Source organism: Pituophis catenifer, unplaced genomic scaffold, assembly GCF_029215685.1.
Source record: "Pituophis catenifer annectens isolate HBS135680 unplaced genomic scaffold, rPitCat1.0.hap2 SCAF_2, whole genome shotgun sequence".
Classification (NCBI taxonomy): Eukaryota; Metazoa; Chordata; class Lepidosauria; order Squamata; family Colubridae; genus Pituophis; species Pituophis catenifer.
In genome coordinates, this window is record NW_027256882.1 from 67,124,139 (window position 1) to 67,147,747 (window position 23,609).

The window sequence follows — 23,609 nt, forward strand, 5'->3', positions numbered from 1 at the left end:
AGAAGAGGCTCAAAATAACTCTGTCTTGATTCTGAATAATATAAGAGAGGACAGAAGGGGAACCCTGTCAGGCTTTTATAATTCTTTAATTTTCTTAGACTTGTAAGATTCTGTTACAGAAACCTCAGAATAAAGGTGGTTTTGAACTCTTGATTTCTGTTTCACTTCTGTACCAACCTGAATGGTTGACATCTTGGGGCTCCAAACGATAGAGGTCCTAGAAGCCTTGCAGTGTCTGTTTCCTGCCTTGGCCTATCTCGATGGGCTGACACCAGGACAGGGATGGAAGTTCTAAGCACAGCCCAACAATGGTGCCCCTCAATGGAATCAAAATTCTTACACAATGAGATGGAAACAGTTGTGATATCTAACACCTTCAAACCAAACTTTTAAACTTTAATCATTCACTCTGCCAAAGAAAACCTGTAGACAACAATGATTTTTTTAAAAAAAACTAAAGCTAAATGTGGCAATGAAAGAGTTAAAGACATAATAGTTGAGGAAAAAACTCTGTGGTGCTCTCTTGGTGCCCTAAGCATGTTCTTATTTTGCTAAAGGGTTAATCTAAGGCTGCACCAGGAGGAGACAATAGTTTGGAATAGATCCTGATCATCTTTCAAAAGCCTAGGTCAGGGGTCAGCAACCTTAAACACTCAAAGAGCCACAAAGGTCCTAACCGGAAGCTCCCATTTAATTCTGGAGCCGACTGGAAGTCAGTTCCCCTACCATAGAGTCTCTTCCTAGTGCGGCATCCTTTTTCCTCTACCTATCCTAACCGAAAGCCCTATCAATTGTGGAGCCGACCAGCAATAGGGAGCCGCAGCAGAGGGATGAAAGAGCCACATGCGGCTCCAGAGCCGCGGGTTGCTGACCCTTGGCCTAGGTGCTCTTCTTGAGTTGGTATGTGTTTATTTACGGCCCCCTATGAAGTCATTTTCATGTCCAAACCTGTCATCTTTTCCAAAAAAAGAATAGTTAACATATGCTGAAGATTTCCATATCATTTGCAATAGTGTCTGCTTATAAACAGGAATGAGATATTCTTACAGAAATAAAGCTTTTGATTGCTCATGGTCTATTGCTCAAGACAAATTGTGTTGGGAAAATAATATCTGTCTAGTTGTTGTGTCTGCATCCTACCCACTGGTAGGAATTGGTTAGTTAATGCCAGATATAATAGAACTTTATTATCTTCACTGAAAGCAAATATTTGCCAGAACAATATTTTAATATTAATAAGTTCTTACTCTGTTGAAAAATCTTAAAATATCATTTCTGGAGTCTTTATAAAGTATCAAGAGAAATACAAACTTTAAGTACCTGAGCTGAAGAATATTTCTTGTTTGAGTTAGGAACTATTGGTTCAAATTCCAAAGATGGTGTTTTTGTTCAACAATAGCATTGTCTCATTGAGTTCAATGAAGTTTACCCATTATCCAAGGCTAAGGCTGTAATCTTCTTGTGCTCCTTACAAGTTTAGTTAAACAGTGGTAAGGTCAATGGATGTCCAGCTAGATACCACCTCCTCTCCAGAGTGAGATATTGCACACATTACTTTGAATGCTTTATTAAGCTATCTCATTCGTAAATTATCTTATATGCATCTGTTTTTTTCCCAGAGACTCTTCATGAAACTCATAAACATGCCACGAGAGCAATAAAAACCTCACTGAGCCAAGCCTTAAATATTACTTAAGACTGTTACTTAAATTAATTATATCCAAATCAGGACATTCATTTCCAAGCTGGAGTTTTAAATGCTTTGCCATTTAAAAAGAGAAACACTGGCTTGCTTTAATTCATTGTATAGAAAGACAGACAAAAGCATCGGTGATATTTTAAGCCTGCATCTGCAAGCAATGTGGCAAATTACTGGGTTTTCTAAAATTTCTACTCCCCCATGTATCATAAAGTGGAAAAGACTAAGTTTTCAGTAGTATTAATTTGCGTGGCAGAACATGAGATTTTCTCATATGTGCAAATTCAGGTTGTTAGACTGAATGTGAACACTCTCTGGTTCACACAATATCTGAACAGTTCCAATTATTTTGTGGCAGGATTGTCAACATGAACCATAGGTCAGAGTATGTCATCCATTTCCATATTGTCTATGCCCTAGATTACATTTTCCAGAGGAGGAAGATTGGGCTTCTTAAATATTGTCTTTTACAGAAAATGATTTTCCACCAATCACTGAGACCCTAAATAGGAGACAGTTTTATTATATCACAGCCCTTGGCCTCTTCAAGAATATTACAATGCCAATAAAATGAATAAGGACTGGCAAAACAGAAGGACACTAAACGGCATTGTGTAATTCATCCCACATTGTGTGGAATTGGCCAACTTTTATTTTCTTGCAGCCTGTAAAATGGTTTATTTCCCCCTCTTTGTAAGATGTGCCGTGTTTATTTTTGTAGAACGCTTCTTCCCAATTTTCATACTGATAATGCATCTCCTTAAAATTGCTTTATAATGACATTAGTTTGAACAGTGTTTTCAATGCCAGTATTGTTACCTTATTTTAGAGCAATAAACAATAAAATGTTTCATGCACTGTCTGTGCAAAATGGGCTGTTTCTGTATAGGGTGCATTGGTGCAAAGCGGCATCTTGCGTAGATGTTGGTTTGTCGTTGCTGTGATTGACTAAAAGGACCAACTAAAATAATGCTAAAATCTGTTATTGGACTTTTCTTTTTCTTTTTATGTATTCTAACAGCAGGCAATTGAATTGGAACCACAGTGCTGGGAAAATGTCTACTTAATAAAAGAATTTAAAAGTTTCTGCCATTTCTTTCAGCTGGTAGGTGACAGGTGACAGGTGTTCCCTGATCCTAGCATGCTCCAAATTTAAAATGCCTGGTTGTTGATAAGGTTGTCTCTTCCTGACTCAATTATTCATCCATGTGGCAAGTTGAATCTTAAAACATAGTAGAGATCAAGTCCCCCCAGTGACTGCTCTTAAGAAAAATAAATTAAACCTCCTTCAAGTTGAGCTGAATGTCTGGTGATTTTATGACACCTATATGAAAGTGGTTTGTCATTGTTTTCTACTGGGATGTTTCTTCATCCTCTCAATTTAATCTACAGCACTGGTTTTCCTTTGTGGTCTCCTGTTCAAGGATTGGCATTTTGAAATCAGCCAAGGCATGTTAGATGCTGCCATCCTATATCTCCCACTTTTCACCAGTTGATTCCAAAGTGGAATATGGTTCTCTTGCTTTATAGTTGATCATTCTAGGATGGCCTCTTATGCAATTTATTATCTCCATTTCTTCTTTATTGGGATGGCTCAACCAAAAGCAGAGGCCCAAAAACATCAGGAGAGGCCTGTAGAGTCCCCAAACAGTTGCTAGTTATAGATTGATTGATGGATGGATTGATTGACTGATTGGTTTCTTTATTTCTATCATATCATATCTATCATATCTTGGTTATTCTTTATAAAATTTTATAAATAACTCAAGGCAGCAAACATGCTTTCCTTCTCCTATCCCCCCCTCCCCAACAATAGCCCTATGAGATGACTTTGGTGAGAGAAAGTGACTGGCCCAAAGTCACTTAGCTGACTTTCATGCCTAAGGCAGGACTAAAAGCTACAGTTTCCTGGTTTTCAGCCTGATTTCTTAACCATTAGATTACTAATATGTTAATACAACATAACAGAATTATCATGAAACACATGACTGGAAATTAATTAAATCGCTATTTACTTTTAAGGATAAGTGTAAACCATGATCAAAAGTGATTCTCAATGAAATTGATAGAATCCAATATCATTGTCTGACTTTGTCCCACTAATTCCTTGTGAAATGCAGCCCTAGCATGACCCACAAAGACCAAGTATAGCAAAATTACAAACCTTGGTCCCATAAGCCACAGGCACATTTGAAGAGAAGGTGAAGGGAGAAGGGGGGAACCTGTTATTAATAAAGCCAGTTGCAAGAGGTTCCCTTAATGGAATTAATGATTTTTTCACCTTCTAAAGCAGATATGGATTTGTAATAGCTATGATTAGCACCCACCCACCCACACACTTTGATTGACCGATTGATTGATGTGATTTTATTGCCTTTCCTGCAGGAGTTCACTAGAAGACCTCCAAGGTCCCTTCCATCTCTGTTATTCTGTTATTTTATTTTATTTTATTTTATTTTATTTTATTTTATTTTATTTTATTTTATTTTATTTTATTTTATTTTATTTTATTTTATTTTATTTATTTATTTGTCAAGAATGTATTAGGTAATAAGTAGATAGAGATGGTTTTAGTCTGCGTAGTGACTTTTCAATGTTATCTTCTGTGAAATCTATTTGTGTTAGATTGTTGTAGTTATTTGTGGTACGACTAGGGAATGTTGGGCATGAGCCATTGCTGTTTACAAAGACTGAGCCAAAGAATGTGTTGAAGAGGCTTGCTTTAACTGCTTCATCATTGCATTCTTTACCGTTAGGTCCTTTTAGGGGTGGGATGGATCTTTAAGTTTGTTGTTTACAAAATTATAGAAGGCAAGGTTGGATTTCATGTGTAGAAGGTTCTCTTCTTGTTTGGTGTGGTAATTGGTGCTTTCAGTCTTTATTTGGTGGCATCAGTGGTGGGTTGTCCCTGGTTCGCACCGGTTCTATAGAACCAGTAGTAAAACCGGCAGGAGGCTCTGCCCACCGACCCCGACATCATCAAAACACTTCTGCACATGCACAGAAGAGTGCGCGCATGGCCCCGCTACGAACCAGTAGTAAAGGTAAGTAGAACCCACCCCTGGATGGCATCTATATTTTTAGCAGCTTTTAAAGTTAACTATATAGCCAGTTTTGTTTTTTCGCCAGAAGGATTTTTTTTTTTTGGGGATTGGAGCTTTCTTATTGATATGGGTAATTTGTTTTTCCTGGTTTTGGTGGTGATTAGTGGTACATATAATTTAATAACGCTATTCATTTCGAGCAAGAAAATGTTATAATGGTCTTCGGCAGTGTTACAGCCAGAGAATAGAATTTGCCAATCAAGAGACGAGAGGTCGGTGTCTATGAGATCATAGTTGGTTTTTTGAAGTTGTAGTTGGGTATCCCATTATTTTGGTGATTTTTGTGAGGGTGTATATTGAGACATGTTGTAGTCGCTGTTGGAAAAAGGTTCTTTTATTTGTAGTCCATAAATTGAGTTTCAGCTGTTGCAGAAGATGAGGTCGAGGCAGTTGTTGAGTCTTGTATTGTTAGTTACTAGTTAACCTAGACCTAAATTTGTAACAGCATTGTATAGGGTTGTATGGATGGGTTCAGTTGTACATTCATTTATTGTCCAATTAATAAGAGGTAGGTTATTTAGTTATTACATTTACATACAATATGCACCTCTCTCAAAATACAAAATCAGTTACAAAGATGAGATAAAATAAATTGCCTTTAATTCTTTGCTGTAATAATAATAGTATTGTTGAAGAAATTAATTTTAATCATAGAAAACACTGCCATTCCCCCCCACAATAACAGCCCTTGAAGTAGATTGGGTTAATTGACCTAAAATCACCACCTGAACTTCCATAACTGAAAGTCAATTACTACTCAAATCTGGGTTTCCCCACTCCTAATTTAACACTTTAAGCATTACTCCATGACCACCACTTTATGCAGATTATGTGAAAAAAAAATCTTTCATTCGTGGCTAATTTTCTCAGGTACCTCTATGATAGGGTCTTTGTGGTTTTGGTTCTGTATGTTTTGCTGTGGGACTTTCATTTGGTCTCCAAAGGCCACAAGGGCATAGTGTAATCTGACAATGCTGGAATAAAATCATGTTTTGGTGCCTTCGTTGGGAGATTGAGGGTTAAAGCAACTTCCATTTCATTCATTCCTTGTCAAAAAAAAAAAAAAAAAAAAAACATGGGGGAAAAAAAACTTGTCTGGATGTTCCCAGAGCTATAAAAACAGTGGATACTGTGTTAAACTTTGCTAACCTCTAATTTACAATATTTTGGTAACATTAATTTAGTTGTCAAAGACTCTTGTCTATTCTATGTATATATACTGTATGTGCCTAAATGGAAAACAGTCCAGTTCCTGCAATGGCGATCTTAATCACTTTCCGTTATAGTATGGAGGATTCTTATGGAAAAGGCTACACACATATCTAGACTACTTTGATTGTGTAACCTTTCTTTTCCTTTTAACTGTGGTTACATTGCTTTGGATAGTTCTTATCTAGCTGTATGCAGAGACAGCTTTAAGGTTGTTGTTGTTATTGTTTTTCCTATTACCAAGATCTTTCACTTTCAATCATGCATTTTAAATAGCAGTTAGAATAAACATTCATGTGGTGAATTGGCTGTATTGGCTGTGTATATGTATACAGGTAGTCCTCAACTTACAACCACAATTAAGATCAAAATTTGTGTTGTAAAGTGAGAAATGTGTTAAGTGAGTTTTGCCCTGTTTTATGACTTTTCTTGCCACATTTGTTAAGTAAATTACTGCAGTTCTTAAATTAGTAACATGGGTGTTAAGTGAATCTGGTTTCCCCCTTGATTTAGCTTGTCAGAAGGTCGCAAAACATGGGACACTGTAACCGTCATAAATGTGACTCAGTTGTCAAGCATCCTAATGTAAACTATGTGACTGTGGGGAGGCTGCAATGGTCTCATGTGACCGTTGTGAAAAATGGTCATAGGTCACTTTTCTCAGTGCTGTTGTAACTTCAAACGGTCAATAAACAAACTGTTGTAAGTTGAGGACAACCTGTACATGGTAAACTCTGTTACAAATTAATATAATTTGAAAATGAAAAATGCAAACAGGAAGTTCTAAAACTAATGCATGAAGGTGACATGACCACAGTCCAGAAAAGCATTTGTTTTGAGTAGTAATAGTCTCCAACAAAATAGTGGTGAATAAGGCAGCAAAAAATGCATGGATCTTCTTTCATCTCCCAGGGTTTCCTTGGGAAGTGCCAGGGAATGTGGAGCATAGACTGGCAAACTGAACCAACAGAGAACACCATGTACTGTTGACAAAGGGCAGCATTGAGTTTTGTCATTTTCTTGGCCTAACAACGCATCTATTTCAAACTGCACCTGTATGCCACTTGCTTCAAATTGCCAGCCATTTCATAAGGCCATGTGCATCAGTGGTGGGTTGCTACCAGTTTGCCTCAGTCGGGCGAACCAGTAGTGGTGGTGGCAGGAGGCTCTGCCCACCCGCCCAGACAGTTCTGTGCATGCGCAGAAGTGCCCATAAGCAAACCGGTAGCAACAGGTTTTGAAACCCTCCCCTAACGTGCATCCCTGGTATCTGGGCAGGGATGCCAGAGAAGTCTTCCAATTCTTTTTTTTTTTTTTTTTGGTACTTTGAATTTGTTTTGTATTTAGGTGTATGAAAGACGAAAGGTGATTGAAAACAAACAAAGGAACTCATGGCAGGGCGATCAAGCATAGGAATTGGCTGGGTTCCTACCTTGAAGCAAGTCAGTGTAACTATGGTTTATTAAATAAATCACAATTAGCTGGGATCACATACCCCATTAAGCTAGAAGCAAGCAAATCACATTTTGTTTTATAACTCACTTGAAAGCAGCTTTTAATGTTTATCTTCGGGATGTTCCGTTCCATTGATCTGAATGGAATTATTCTAAATCTGCTTCTTCCACTCTAAATAGCTTACAGTAAATATGGATGCAGTGACAAGAGTGGAGCTGATATCACAGATCTATTATCCACAGGCCAACAAGCCATTACAGGTACAGCAGGTCATCATAAGTTTATTTTAGGGTATTAATGTGTTTGGCTGTTTGGCACTGATTAGAGTGACATTAACTGATATGTCTGACTCATAACATAATCCTGGCATCCTGGCTGTGTGCTTATCCGTAAAAACGTGTAACTGCAGAAATATTTCTCTCCTATTTATATCAGTGAACCAAAAACTTCTATTTTGCAGTTATGTTCAAATCTCTTAATGTTCTTAATCCAAACTATATACACATCCAAAAAGGGAATTACATATTTGGACTCAGAGAGAGGTCTAGTATCCGAGGCACTCAGTTTCAAAATGCCTCAATTGCCTGTTTTGGTCAGGGATGGATAAAATATTTTTTAAAAAATCTATGAGATTAATAGAAACACAGTTTATGTGGCAATAAATAAATAAATATCAGGAGTCTGGTAGCATCTTTTTTGATGATCACACTTTAAACATAGGCTTTTGTGAAATCATCAGTTGCGCTGGACATCTAGATTAATGTTGTGAACTATATATTTTGAAATGATTTAAGGGGGAAAATTGAGTGACTATCAGTAGCAGTTACAAACTGAATTAGGGTTGAAAGGTTTAGCTATTGTAGGGCTTTTTGACATAATTTCCTAATAATTTTCATGTATCAGATGAAGATACAGTAGGTGTATGGTACAAATGGTCATATTCAATATATTTATTGCTGAATATTATGATTCTACTGAATTTCTATTTCAGCATCGTTGACCCTGTACCTTCATTTTTTTTAATATTATTATTTTCTTTCCTCCAGCTAGTCATGATAAATGGAAATAGACCTTTTTGCAAAATACTGATTAAACCTTCTCTTTATTCAGTTGCTGTTCCGTTTTGTTGTGTATACAAAAGCTGTTTAACTCTGAATGGGATATATTGGGATAATCAGGAGAGGCCCGTTACTGTGTCTTTTTGTGTCAATTTCAAAGTAATTCCTGTATTATTATTTTTATAGACAAAATGTGCTAATATATCTTCTTTTTTCCCTTTGTTTTCTGGCCCAAGATACACTAATAATGCAGCTTTAACATTGAATTCTATTTCTACTGATCATAAAAGTTGGAATACTGTGTTGTTAACAATGTATGGAAGCCTCATGGAAAAGATAGATGGCTCAAAATCTCTATAATGTGCATGAAATATCCTCCTCCTTTTTTTTAAAGGGATTGCTTAAAGAAGAAAAACAGCTCTAAGGCTTATTATTTTCAACATTGTGTTATAAAACAAGATTTCTCTTTTTTCTTTAGAAGCGATGCAACAATAGACGGATGCAATATTGCTACTAGGGAAGCAAGGAAGGGCAATAAATCTTAACTTTGAATTTAAATCTAAATTGCAAGCATCATATAATTACAATGTCATTACAAACCAGAAAGACTGATGGGGTTGGTCTTTTGGCAACACCTTTATTCACAACATGCCACATCTGATGAAAGCAATGATGTCAGTTTGCGGGGGAGCGGGGGCTGATAAATATCTGTGTCTTTCTGTATGTCTCTTTCCTGATGCATGCGTTTTTGTTTGCAATTTTCTGTATGAAATCTGGATACATATTGTGTTTTTGAAATGGCGCTAGAGAAAAGTGTCAAAGAGCAAGCCATTAGTGTTCTGATGGATAAGCCCTTTTGGTGAAAGCATTGACATGGACTCTGTTTGACATGTTAGTTGTGTTTTCAATAGAGTTATGTATATAGCATTCCTTTAGTGATGTTGGATAAAGAAAATACGTTTTATTTTATGATTTTCACCATGAAGAAAAATGTGCAGTTGTCACCATTCTTAATGAAATTATTATTGGAGTATACATCTTCTGGCTGCCTGATCTGTTGTTATGGAATCAAAATGGGCTGAGTGCATGCATATGCAGACACCACAAACAGACATTGCTGTTACATTTGGAGAATGATGCCCCTGGAAGAAGAAATAGAGAGCATTTTATGTTTTGCCTAACACAGACACATTCTGTTGTGGCCTGTCGGCTGCCGGCCCCTCTAGCAGCCGAATCAGAGAAGGAGGAGGCATGGAAGTCAGGGTCAGCATCAAGACAACCTGAGAATTCCGAGGGGGAAGAGGGAATGGAGCTGGCAGAGAGAGAGAGAGTCAGAGACAGAGGCGGAGCCTGGGCCATCCATCAGCCTTCGGAAGGAGAGTGAACAGCCCCCAGGTCTGAAGATGACTGATGAAGGAGAGGAGGAACAGCTGGGTCCAGTGCCTGTTGAGCAGATGCACAGAAGGCAGAGGAGAGGACAGCAGTGGAAATCCATAAGCCGATCCTTTGGAAGGAAGCACCACTGCTGCTAGTGAAGCCCCACCCTAGCTTTGGGGATAACAGGCAGGGGGTGGAGATTTTTCATTTTTTTCATTTCATTTTATTTAATTTGTATACCGCCCTACTCCCGAAGGACTCAGGGTGGTGAACAGGCACAGAATAAAACACATAGAATACAAAAATTAAGAGCAAAAGTAAAATCGAATTAAATCAATTTAGCCCAAGACAAATTTAAAACCCCAGGTTAAGAACAAATTAAAATTTACATTAAAATTTACATTAAAAAAGAATGGAAAAGGTTAGGCCAGACCAGCCTGGTGAAATAAAAAGGTCTTAAGAGCGCGGCGGAAGGTGCGTAGATCCGGGATCCTCCGTATATCCGGGGGAGCTCGTTCCAGATAGTAGGTGCCCCCACAGAGAAGGCTCTCCCCCTGGGGGCCACCAGCCGACATTGTTTGGCCGATGGCACCCGGAGGAATCCCTCTCTGTGAAAGCGTACCGGCCGGTGGGAGGCTGTTTGCGGCAGCAGGCGGTCCCGCAAATAGATGAATAGATGTGGCAGACAACTATTCATCTTCCAGCCAGATGGGCTTGTTAGCCTACATTGAGAGAGAAACTTTTTGCCGGGGTTGTTGGCCCTCCTAATAAAGGAATATTTGAGTTAACTTCAGAGGGTTTGCTGTGTTTGGAGATCTGAGTCAGAACACATTTTCTGCCTCTGTTTTAAGGAGGCTGCAGAACTGCAGTATGTTCTGCCTGGAAGATACATATTCTGAAGAGGTGTAGTATGAAAGAAAATTTGCTCTTATAGCATGAGAAGCATCAGAGAGGAAGATGGGTACAGAAGTCAGCTATCAGGATCCAGTTGAATGGGAAGATGTAGGTCATAACTTCATTGCTTATGATAGTGTGATAGCTCTTCCCACCACATTTTAGCTAAGTCACTAGCTTTTTAAATGGATTTCCCCAGCACACATGCTGAATAACACCTGGGAGGTGCTGTGCTTGTGCCTTTACATTACATTATAGTTCATTAATTCTGATGTTCCCACAGCAAGAATTTAAACACAGCAATGAGCTCATTCACCAGGTGGACAGTCGTCTTTTTCTTGTTTCCAAAATGGTTCTCAGCCTTTGAACATCTGCTTCGCTAACTTTCCCTCATACCCCCCTCCCCTTCCTCTTAATTAAATCCAGATGATGACAGATGGGATGGAACCAGTACCTTAAACTTTATTTGCTAATGTGTCTTGTAATCTCGACAACCAGAAAATTAAAAAGAAACTGATCTTGACAATGAGGAATGAAGACTCCTCCTCTTCCTCCAAACTGTTCTCCCCACCCCCAATGTTTGTATTCAGGACAAGGCCAGGGAGGTATTCTCACCTTCAAACACATGAAGTGACAATTTCTGACAGAATCTTTGAGTGCAGAACATTTTGACCACCACTACTTGATAGGCATCTTCTTTAGTAAGTATTTAAAGTTACGACAGACCTGTCCAGGACTATATATGACTCAGTTTCAAAAGTTATGATGGCTGGGCACATACCAGTGATGGGTTGTCCCCAGTTCACACCGGTTCTAAAACCGGCGGGAGGCTCTGCCCACTGACCATGACATCATCAAAACGTTTCTGTGCTTGCGCAGAAGAGCGCGCGTGTGGCCCCATTGCAAACTGGTAGTAAGTAGAACCCACCCCTGGCACACGCCCCTCCATAGTTACATAATTGCATTTGGGACGCTCGGCAGTCCATTCACATTTATGGCCATCTGCAGTGGCCCTCAGTTACATGACTGTGACTTACAAAATCGTTTTGCTGGAAACCAGTATTTACTTCTAGTTTCCAGCACAAAATGCCCATTGCAGAGAACAGATTTGCTTAATGACCAAGGTATTCACTTAAAAACCATAATGATTCACTTAACAATCTCTTCAAAAGAGGTTGCAAAATCAGGCATGGGCGCATGGTGACCTATTTCATTACTGGCATGACTTAGTATCATAATTCCGGGCTCAATTATAGTTGTAAGCTGAAGACTATCTATATGAACTTTCTAAGGAAATGTACTATTGGAGTTCAATATTTTCAGTCTCCCTAAAGCCATTATCCATGCACAAAAAAATAAAAATAAAAAAATAAAAATCAGTTAATAAATAAGATATGGGTTGATAGCTAAAAGATAATATAGTGTCTTCTGGAAGCTCAGAAAATGCCACTCTACTAAATTTAAAAACAACAACAACAGCAACATTTGAAACCAGTCCTAGTTCATCATGAACACATTTATTACACTTACTCTCAGTACAGTCTTGGTTTAAATGAGAATCAGGTTCCCTTTCGTTAACTATGGAAAAAAAATAGAATCCAGCATGAATATGCAAACAAGAAGCTGCATTTCTTTGTTTTGTAAACTATAAGCAAATCACATGGTTTAAGATAATTGTAAGAAATCACAAATGTATACTTTGAGTATTTGTGGAATATATTAAATTCTGAATTGTCTTCTTAAAAGCAATTAACAGATAACATTCCACTTACCAAACTAATTGTGCCACTATAAACTGAATTCACTCTGATAGCAATCATAAAACATTTCGGACTTTTTTCAGATGTTGATTGCATGCTAATTTCATGGAAAATCATGCATTCCTATTCTATCACTAAAAAGTCAATAGTACAGTATTATCTTTAGAGGATCCCTTACGTTCCCTGCCCTTATCTGGAATTGTAATAGCTTATCAAGTTCACAGAGCTGTCTCACTACTTGAAGTTATATGACATCTCTGTTTAATAACTAAATATAGCCAGTGAAATTCTATTCTTTACAAAGGAGAACCACAGATCAAAGTCACTTCTGAAATCTAAAAATAGGAGTTAAGTATGTTCCATATAGTGTATCTTCCTTCTTTCAATGGGATGGGATTAGCTGCAAACTAAATCCTGAAAAATGAGCCGTGTAGTTATTTGTCTCAATCCATGAGACAGAACACACCATTAATGACTGATTCAGAGTAGAGTTATGGAACAGGATCTTGATAAAGGTGCTCACAGATTACTTGAAGATAGATGAAGCAGTCCCACAGCAGAACGGGGTGATACCAAATTGATGAATGCCTACACAATGATGCCATTATGAAATGCCACCCCTACATTCTTTCACACCAACATCTAATGCAAGAATAGAAGTGATTGAATGTGCATGACTGTCCTATCCTAATCATATCATCATTTGCCCATATCCCATCCTGCAGAACCTATGTGCAATAGAAATCCCTGTTGCTTGACTTAAATTCTTGTGAAGAGTGGTTGTTCAACATTATATTTAAAAAGAAAGGAATAGTCCATTTTTTTTGGTTTGGATTATTTTTATCTTGCTAAGAAATCATAGGTTTAAAGGGAGGTTGTTAATATTAATGCTCAGATAGCTCAGGGATATTTTACATCATGTGCTAGATGTAACTTGTGATCAGTTACATCTGATTACATATTGCACCTGTTTCATTATTAAGTATTATTAGCATTTATTTACTCAATTATAATGCATATAAGTATCCCGCTTTCATATTGGAAATTTTAGCAAAATCCATGCAATACTTTTCAACAGATCTGCACTTTCATTGCAGTGGTGAAATTCAATTTTTTTTACTAACAGTTCTGTGGGCAGGGCTTGGTGGGTGTGGTGTGGCTTGATGGGCATGGCAGGGGAAGGATACTGCAAAATCTCCATTCTCACCCCACTCCAGGGGAAGGATACTGCAAAATCCCCGTTCCCTCCCCACTTCTGGGGGAAGGATATTGCAAAATCTCCATTCCCACCACACTCTGGGGCCAGCAAGAGGTGGTATTTGCCAGTTCTCCGAAATACTCAAAATTTCCGCTACCAGTTCTCCGAACTGCTCAAAATTTCAGCTACCGATTCTCCAGAACCTGTCAGAATCTGCTGAATAACACCTCTGGTTCATTGGCTACATAAGGGCTGAAGCTGTCAACCAAGAAGGAACTAATATCAAACAAGATTAGAAATAGAAATGATGTTGACCTTCAAGTTGAGGAAAAAGTAGCTAGGAATCAGTTGGCTCAGAAAAGTGGAGGGAAAAAGGCCTAGGATTTAAACCAGGAATCTTAAGTAATTTTCTGTGTCCCACATGCCAAAGGCCTACATACTGTAAATGTGCAACTTAGACCAGAAGGAGTGGTCTAGGTCTAGGAAGATAAATGACCTGGCAGCAATGACCTCCCAATTCACTTTCATTCTTTTGAGTCTTCTGGAACCATTGGATCTAGTCATCCAATCAGATGATTGGCCACCATAGGTTTCTTGCACTGAGTAGTGTTGCCTTCCAGGAATCCTGGCCTATTCTCATATTTTGTAGTGAGTTCTGCTTCTGACATTGGGCTGTATAAGCAGGGTCATATATAAAATATATAAGAAATTATTAAAATATTAGAATTATAAAATTATAAAAAATAGAATTATATATTTAAAAAACTCCAAAATAAAACCCCAATATTGATTTTGAAAAATGTTCACCGCTTGATCAAAGTGAAAATACTGTTTTTATAGATTTGCAAGTGGTTCTATTTGCAGTAAAAGTTGTTAATAAACACATTTATGTTTCATAGCATACTTGGATAGTCTTCATGCTTTACTCATTATGATACGAATTTTTGTATCAATGTATGAAAAGGCTTATGTGTTGTGCTTAATGAACCAGTCCTTATGTGGCACTTCTGGTGATTTTGGTTTGAGATCTCTGCCTATATATATATATATATATATATATATATATATATATATATATATATATTCATAACTAAATTAAATAATCAGGGGGATATAATGTACATCTTTCTTAGCAGTGAACCATTTGCCAAGCTTTCCATTCCATTTTGTTCTCACACAATGGTGAGATTCAAATAATTTAACAACCGGTTCTCTGTCCTAATGACTGGCTGGGTGGGCGTGGCCATGGTGGGCATGACCAGGTAGTGTGACAGATAGCACTCGGCCTCCTGCACCCCCCTGGGAGCAAAAACAAGACGCAGGGGGATGTACCAGCCCCCCCGTGCCCTGTTTTGGGCCTAGGAGGCCTCCCTGAAGCCTCCTGGGAGAGAAAATGGGCCATGGGGGGGTGCTGCACGCCCACCTCAGTGCCCCATTTTGGGCCAAGGCCTCTCTGCAGCCTCCTGGGCCTTGGCCCAAATGGGCTGTGGGGTTGGCGCCCCCTCATGGCCCATTTTGGGCCTAGTAGGCTTCCCTGCACTTACCTGGGAACCAAAATGGGGGTTTGGTTCCTGTAGGGACTCCTGGAAGGGGCGTGGTGGGGCCACCCAGCAATTTGACTACCGATTCACCTAAACCATCTCGAACCGGCTAAATTGTTCTCACACCTGTTCTACTTCTATCTTTTAGTGCTCTTGAGCAACAAATTCTTAACTCCATAGTCATGTAAAATATGCCAATATTCAACCCTATTCCTGATCTTTCTCTCAATCAACTATTGTACAATAAAGTTTATTTCTCACTGTCATACATTTTTCAGTAACCAGCTGAAGAGCTAAAATACGGTCTGAACACCCTGAGAAGCCACATTTTTACACTTCAAATTTTAGCTTTTATTATTATTATATCTATTCAATCTGAATTCTTTCTAACTTCTTCCCAGGTAACTTTGCAGACTCATCCTCAGAGTAGTTTTACCATCACTCTTGCTACTTTTCTCTTTCTATAGGTTGGAGAAACAATTATAGCTTTTCCTCCTCAATCATCAAGCACAGATACAGACTTCTCACCCCCATTCTCTAAGCAAATCTCATTTATGTGCCCACATACTGCGTGGTGGTGTAGTGGTTAGAGTGCAGTACTGCAGGCTACTTCTGCTGACTGCTGGCTGCCTGCAATTTGGCAGTTCGAATCTCAGCAGGCTCAAGGTTGACTCAGCCTTCCATCCTTCCGAGGTCGGTAAAATGAGGACCCAGATTGTTGTGGGCAATATGTAAACCACTTAGTAAAAGCACTATGAAGTGGTATATAAGTCTAAGTGCTATTTCTATTGCTATTTCTGGCATTATGCCAATTACAAGTTTAACCTTACTATTTTTTCACAATCTCACAGCATTTATGATTTCATTTTCATAATTGCTTTTGGTTATTAATGTATGACATTTGTTTCAATACCACTTTCAAACCTATATAAATCTCTAAAATACTCCTAATATCATTTACTGTTCTTTGACTACATTTTTGCAACAATTTTTTTCTCTCTATAAATATTATACGATACCCTTCTGTAATCTTCATTTTTTGCAGTGTTCTCTTGTTTTATTTCTTATCCACAGCCACTTTCATTTCATCTTTTTAGCAAGCAGCCTCTTTCATACTTCACAGACTTTAATTCTTTTCACTTTTTAAAAACAGCTTCCAATTGTCTTTCTTCATATCTACATTCTATTCATTCCGTTTGATAATCTGGTTTATACTTTTTCATACGTCATTGTACTTTTTCCTCCTGCAGTTATTCCACTTTCACTCTCATTGCTTTTACTTTCTTTCCTTCTTTTCTATATCCATTTTTCACAGGATCCATTTTTTCATGGCATTGCTAAATAACTGTTTGTCCCACATTCAGAGCCTCTCATCATCACTGTAATTCTCCATCAAGTTTCTCATCCTTTTGTCCTAAAGAATTGATTCAAACACATTTTTAGATTTAGGTTCATTCCTTTCTGATGTGATTATATCATAGACTTGAATCATGTAGTTAGAATAATCAGACCTTTTTCTAAGTAGATGTTCCTGATTTTCTGTTCTCATTTATTCAATTCCCAAATGACTGAGATGTTTCTCCTGCACCATTTTTGTCTCTTTCCTACCTATCCATTTTTCCTCTACATTCATTTAAAATACTATATAATCTGAACATTGCTTCATGTTCTTGACCTTTTTCTCAGTTTTGTGGTTCACTTGCATTCTAAGCCAGTCTTCTTCTTGATATAGCCACCATCAGATGGACTTCACACATATTGACTTCCATTGCCCATCATGTCTTTGATACTTGGGGCCTTCATGTAATACTTTTTCGTAACACATTTCACTAGTTTTAATAACATCAAAGGATATAGAGTTATGTAATGCCTTAGTTGTGTCTGAGCCACATGTAGCACTTTCTACTAACAGTACCAGTGAGTTTTGACACATTTTGACCAGTATGGCAAGAATGCAACCAAAACCAAGTTTTATCCTAAGAACCGTGGTGGCACAGTGGTTAGAATGTAGTATTGCAGGGTCTGCTGACTGCCAGAGTTCGATCCTGATGGGCTCAAGGTTGACTCATCCTTCTGAAGTCAGTAAAATAAGGACCCAGATAGTTGGGAGCAATATGCTGATTCTGTAAACCGCCTAGAGCAGGGGTGGGCAATTGTGGCTCTTTATACAACCTGTGGACTTCAACTCCCAGAATTCCTGAGACAGCTTGGCTAGAGAGTGCTGTAAAGCATTATGAAGCGGTATATAAGCCTAAGTGCTTTGCTGTTGCTAATACTATCCCAGCAACACTCATACTGTTTTATGCAAGATAGAATCTCTAATCTAGACAATACAAACTGATATCCACCCAACTAAGAAATAGAATTATCATATGAACATTTTGGACTGGATTTAGACTAATACTCTTATCTCTACTTCCAGCGATTAGCAGTCTCACATGCTTCACTGTTCTTATTATAATCTGTATTGATCATCTTTAGTAGCTACAAGAAATAACCTGCAGCTTGGGGTATATGGTCCCAATCATCATTCTGTTCTATAAAGCTATTCCAATTGTGCATACTTCTGAATGCCCCATTATGATTCCCAGGACACCAAGATTAATAGTACTCCTGATGCTTTAAGCTGAAAAAACAAGATCAAGCAAATAAATGGACAGAGTAGCAGCATCTTAACTGTGAAGGTAATTTCCCCTGGAGACTCAGTGGATTGCTGTTCTAATCACATACAGAACAATGAAACAGAGTCAAAATTTAAAATAGAGATCCCAGAGAAAAAGAAGCATCAAGTTTTGACAATGATAACAACAAATGTATTTGAAAATAAGCATATTATGTTCCTATTTTTAGGACCCTGATGCATCGCTTAGGTTTTCAGTATATTTCAAATACCTTTTCTTCAGAAATAAATTAATGTCCAGGTTTAATTGCTCTGATCTCCATTCTCACACTTTAATCTGGAAAAACAATATGTGAAAACAGATTTTCCCTTAAATTATCTTTTTGCAAGTTTTCTTTTAAAGGTGAAGGTACGTATAGGAAAAGAAACCCACCCTACATTTGTTAATTACTACATTAATATCCTAAAGAAACCCCCCAAATTGCAAGGGAGCATATTCCTGTGTGTTTCTGGGTGCTGCTTTGAGAGACCCAAAGAGAGGAGGATGGGAAAAACAAACAAGAGAAAGTTATAAATTTCACATTCATTTGTTCTGGGTAGCACACTAAAGCAACAACACACAGCCCTGAAGGCTTCCTGAGAAGAGATAGTATCCCCATCCCTCTTTGCAACCTTTCCTCTGGCCCGCTAGCTTTTCTACCAAGAAATGAAGCACAACTCTATTTCACAGTAATCATAAATTAATGTAAAGCTTGCAGCTCCGTGCAGAGCTAGGCAGAGGTGTTGAGGGAGAAGCATCCAGCGCCATGTGAGCCAGACAGGGTAAAAGACGGCAACCCAGGGAAGATGTTTGCTGTTTCTCTCAAGTGTCGGCTGGGGGTGGTGAGACATCGCAAACAAGGTACTGGGGAGCCGGGGGTTACGGTAGCCTCTGTGTAAGAGAGAGATTCTGTGGAGTGGAGACTGGGGGGGACGGACGGTGGACTGTTTTATTTGGGGGGGAACAGTAACCGGACAAGAGCAAACTAAGTGCCTTATTTCTTCCGTTTGCTGTGTGTTAAAAGAAGGGAGGATGCAGATAAAACTCCCCCCCATATGTTTATAAAGGAAGAATCTCAGTGTTTTATTATTGATACATGAAAGGTGTCTTCGCTATATTGCAGAATTTAAATGCATGCCTGCTCTATATTTTCCATTAGAGGGTTTATTTGTGTATTGCAAAGACACGTATAGACCATTCTTTCCCCACAGCATTGGCTTGGTCTTTGAAGTTGCTTGTTTGTTGTGCTGAAAGAAAACAGTTGGGGAAGGAGGGGGGGAGGCACAGGGAGCAGAAAAAGGCTCTTGGTAATCACAAGAGAAATTGTTGCCCAGTTGAAAACTGTTAATAAAGACAAGGAATTATTGGGATAAATTCATTTCATGTCACCCACAGCGTCGCATCATGTGAATTGACCTCCGCTGGAAGCAAAATTATGCTAGTGTTGCTTGCAAATCTTTTAATTTCAGAAGTATTAGGAGGAGATTGATTTCAGAACTTTATTGTTGGAATACACTCCCCCTCCCCAACCCCGTCCATTTTATTGAACTCTGGTACATGTTTTGATGGTGGTGTTATTTTTCGTAACCTAGACAATTTTTTTTTTGGGGGGGTGAAAAGAGGGAGACACAATTTGACATCCACTCCATGTTTTGAACTTCAAATCTCTCCAGACCGTATTGCTGAGCTTGAGAGTCCTAAATGTTTGAAGGTTTTCAGGTTGCCAATTTCTACCCTAAGATACTGTCATAGAGAGTGTAAAAGAAAGTTTGGGAAGTTGTGAGCATCTAGTATAATGCTTGTTGTTGCAACCTTGAGGAAGTGTGGATATTATTGATTTCTTGAAAGATAAAGGCTCTGCATTCTTCTCCGTATTGACAATTGCAATGCCTGATGTGGAATTTTGATATCAGCTGGTTCTACACACCAGATGGAGGCAGGGACAGCTGTAAAGCAAAACACAATTCCTTCACCTTTAGTTGTTGTAGGGCACAGGTGTCAAACTCGATCGTGTCACATGACATATTGTGATGTTTTTTTCCTTTGCGGAGCTGGGGTGGGTGTGGCCTGTGTGTGACGCATCTGGCTCATGAGCCACCAATTTGACACCCCTGTAAGAAATAAGGAATTTGAGATTAATACACTTGAATGATAAATTGCACCTGCTGGTTTACATACCCACATACCCCATGTTTATTTTCTCAAGCTAAGGTTTTCAGAACTTATCCTCTGCTCCCCTTGAATACTCTACATTAAACAAATGGCAGCAGATTGCCTCTCCTTTATCACCAATTGACTACAAGCTCCCTACATTTCAAGGCCCATTATTCTTTCTGAGCCCATCATTTCTCCATAGCTGCCTGTAGAAAGCCTTGATGTGGCATAGAAATCAGCATCTGGTCCCAAATAAAGACATGTTTTGCTTTGTGAGCTGAAGCAAGGTAGAATGACACACACTTTTTTCAGAAATGAAATGAGCTGAATTTAGGTTCTTCCCTATAGGCAATTTGACATTCTTATTAACTGAGAGAACTCTCAAATTTTGTGGTAGTGCAATCCTCAAAAATGGTAAATGAAAATTCACTCCCTTAAATAAAACCAATTATTTTATTGCTGTTGGGATTGGGCAAGTAATAAACTATAATACCGATATCAGATCAATCAGTTGTAAATCATCCATATTTTATATTATAATAGATAAAAGTATTGAGTTTAGTGTTATTATAGATATTTCTAAATGTCTGTAGATATTCCCATAGATACATTGAGACACTACAGAAACAGTGCTACATGTTATTTATTGATTGATTTATATCCTGCTTTTATTATTTTTACAACTAATTCAAGGTGGCAAATACATCCAACACAACTTTCTCCTCCTATTTTTCCCCACAACAGCAACTCTGTGAGAGGAGTTTGGCTGAGAGAGAGTGACTGGCCCAAGATCACCCAGCTGGCTTTCATGATTAAGGCAGGACTTAAACTCTTGCTTTCTAGACTGGTGCCCTCACCACTAGACCAAACCAGTGAGAATACCAGGGACACACAACTATTTCTAAGATAAGACATTTCCAAATTGTGGTGTAAGTGGTAAGTGTTAGGGTTGCCAGTAATTCTCCTCATGTTGCATAAAAGTCATCCAGTTCCAACATTACTGCCTGAATGAGTTAACTATTAGAATATAGAATAACAGAGTTGGAAGGGACCTTGGAGGTCTTCTAGTCCAACCCCCTGCCCAGGCAGGAAGCCCTACACTACTTCAGACAAATGGTTATCCAACATCTTCTTAAAAATTTCCAGTGTTGGAACATTCACAACTTCTGCAGTTATTACACAACTTATTAATTGTTTTCACTGTCAGGAAATTTCTCCTTAGTTCCAGGTTGCTTCTCTCCTTGATTAGTTTCCACTCATTGCTTCATGTCCTGCCTTCAGGTGCTTTGGAGAATAGCTTGGCCCCCTCTTCTTTGGGGCAGCCCCTGAGATATTGGAACACTGCTATCGTGTCTCCCCTAGTACCTTCTTTTCATTAAACTAGACATACCCAGTTCCTGCAAACGTTCTTCATATGTTTTAGCCTCCAGTCCCGTAATCCTCTTTGTTGCTCTTCTCTGCACTCTTTCTAGAGTCTCAACATCTTTTTTACATTGTGGTGACCAAAACTGAATGCAGTATTCCAAGTGTGGCCTTACCAAGGCATTATAAAGTGGTATTAACACTTCACGTGATCTTGATTCTATCCCTCTGTTTATGCAGCCCAGAACTATTACTAGTAATGGATTTGTTCTTTGTTCTGTTTCATATATCAGGTTCAATTACCCATGGGGAGTATTCTGTAGTTGCATTTTTTTAAAAAATGGACTGGGAGCATCTATTCATAATTTATTCCTAGATTATCCAAAATGATCTATTTTATTCTTTTTTTCAAATTCCTGAGTGCCTATGGAACCTCACAGTATTTTCAAAACAGCTAATATTATACATGCAGGAAAACTCTTAATTAACATATTCAGGTTTTCCTTCATAGAAAGTTTTCATTATGAATTTGTAAGAAGTTACTCATCGGCAAGGAAATTGTTGGCAATATTAATTGCTAATTTTATAAAGCTTCTAATTCTTAAATTTGGTCAAGTTGAGCTGCATGATATCATGCAATTTTCCTAGCACCATTACTGAAGCAGAGGGGTCTTTCTCTGGAATGTTCTTCAAGTTCCATACCAATAGCACTAATTGCATTTTATTATTACGTATATGATTATATGAATCACTATTACGTGTATGTCGTTCTCTTTTATATGCATCCTTTCTGGGCTAGCTCCCTTCCCTCTCTTTAATGTCTTCTCGTTCACAGCGACAAAGTCTTCCAATTTACCATAAGAAGAAACACTAGATTTGAACTGTGTGTTAGGATAGAAAAAATATTGTGGTGGTTAGGAATTTGGGGAATTGCATATAGATATGTCTGGGTTGGAGAAGGTTGACATTCAAAGATGATTTAATGTAAAAGTTCCTGGAGGCAGTCATCTAAATCATTGAGTTGTCAAGCCCTGACAGATTGGCAAAGTCATGAAAGAAGAGCCACTTGGATTTCTGGATAGATCTTTATAGCTAATAGGGCAAGTAACCAAATCTTGAAAGTCTATCAAAACAGTTCTCCAGATCAATTTATACCTAGCATAATTGAGGCAGACTTACGCTGAGTCTCTTTCTCATATTTCTCCCTTCCCTGGACTAAGGAATTTTTTGGGAGGTAACAATCCTATTCCCTCTTATAATGTCTTTCTTCATCTTCAGTGTTTCAGAGTTTATTAGAAGCCAAAAACAATGAAATTCAATCATAATGCTAAAATCTGCCATCGGCCGGTGAGTCATCTGAGTTGGTGCGGGAGTTCATGACCTCCATGACGGCCATGGACCTGACTCAGATTGTACAGGGCCCAACTCATATTGGAGGACACACACTCGACCTTATTTTTCTCTCTGGACAGTGGATAAATGATCGTGGGGAGGGGACTCTATCTATTGACCCTCTGTCATGGACCGATCATTCCCTCCTTAGACTCGACTTTTCCTCCGCCACCCCCCGTCGCAGGGGTGTGGAACCAGTAAGATGGTTCCGCCCCAGGCGCCTGATGGAACCTGAAAGTTTCCTGATGGAGCTTGGGTCATTTCCCGCCTCCTTAGCCCACGATTCATCTGAGTCCCTTGTCGCGGCCTGGGAACAGGCTGCGGTGGGGGCCTTGGATCGAATCGCGCCTTTGCGGCCTCTGATCCGACGCAGATCCCGGGCAGCTCCTTGGTTTACCGTGGAGCTCAGGGAAATGAAGCGTCGGAAAAGACGCCTGGAGGGTGGTTGGAGATCCTCCCGATCCGAGTCCGACCGAACACAACTAAGAACCCATATTAGGTCTTATCTTGTGGCGATGGAAGTGGCGAAACGTAACTATTTCGCCACTCTCATTGCATCTGCAGAAAATCGCCCAGCAGCCCTGTTTAGAGTGACCTGCTCCCTCCTTAATCAGGGAGCGAGGGAGGACCCCTTACAGGGCCGTGCTGAGGATTTTGCACAGTTTCTGCAAGATAAAATCACTCAGATTCGGACCGGGTTGGACTCCGACTGGACAGAGTCCGTTGAGGTGACAGGGCCTAGTCTC

At 38.9% G+C, this 23,609-nt stretch overlaps 1 protein-coding gene across 1 annotated transcript in view; it reads left to right on the top strand.

Moving 5' to 3' along the window:
- The first annotated feature begins 4,682 nt into the window (after positions 1-4,682).
- The window catches only part of GRIP2 (glutamate receptor interacting protein 2), a 276,423-nt gene continuing 257,496 nt past the window's right edge, over positions 4,683-23,609 (top strand). Inside the window, exon 1 of the mRNA XM_070936883.1 lies at positions 4,683-4,743. Coding sequence (XP_070792984.1) covers positions 4,716-4,743 — 28 coding nt within the window. The 5' untranslated portion in view covers positions 4,683-4,715. The remainder of the gene's footprint in view (positions 4,744-23,609) is intronic.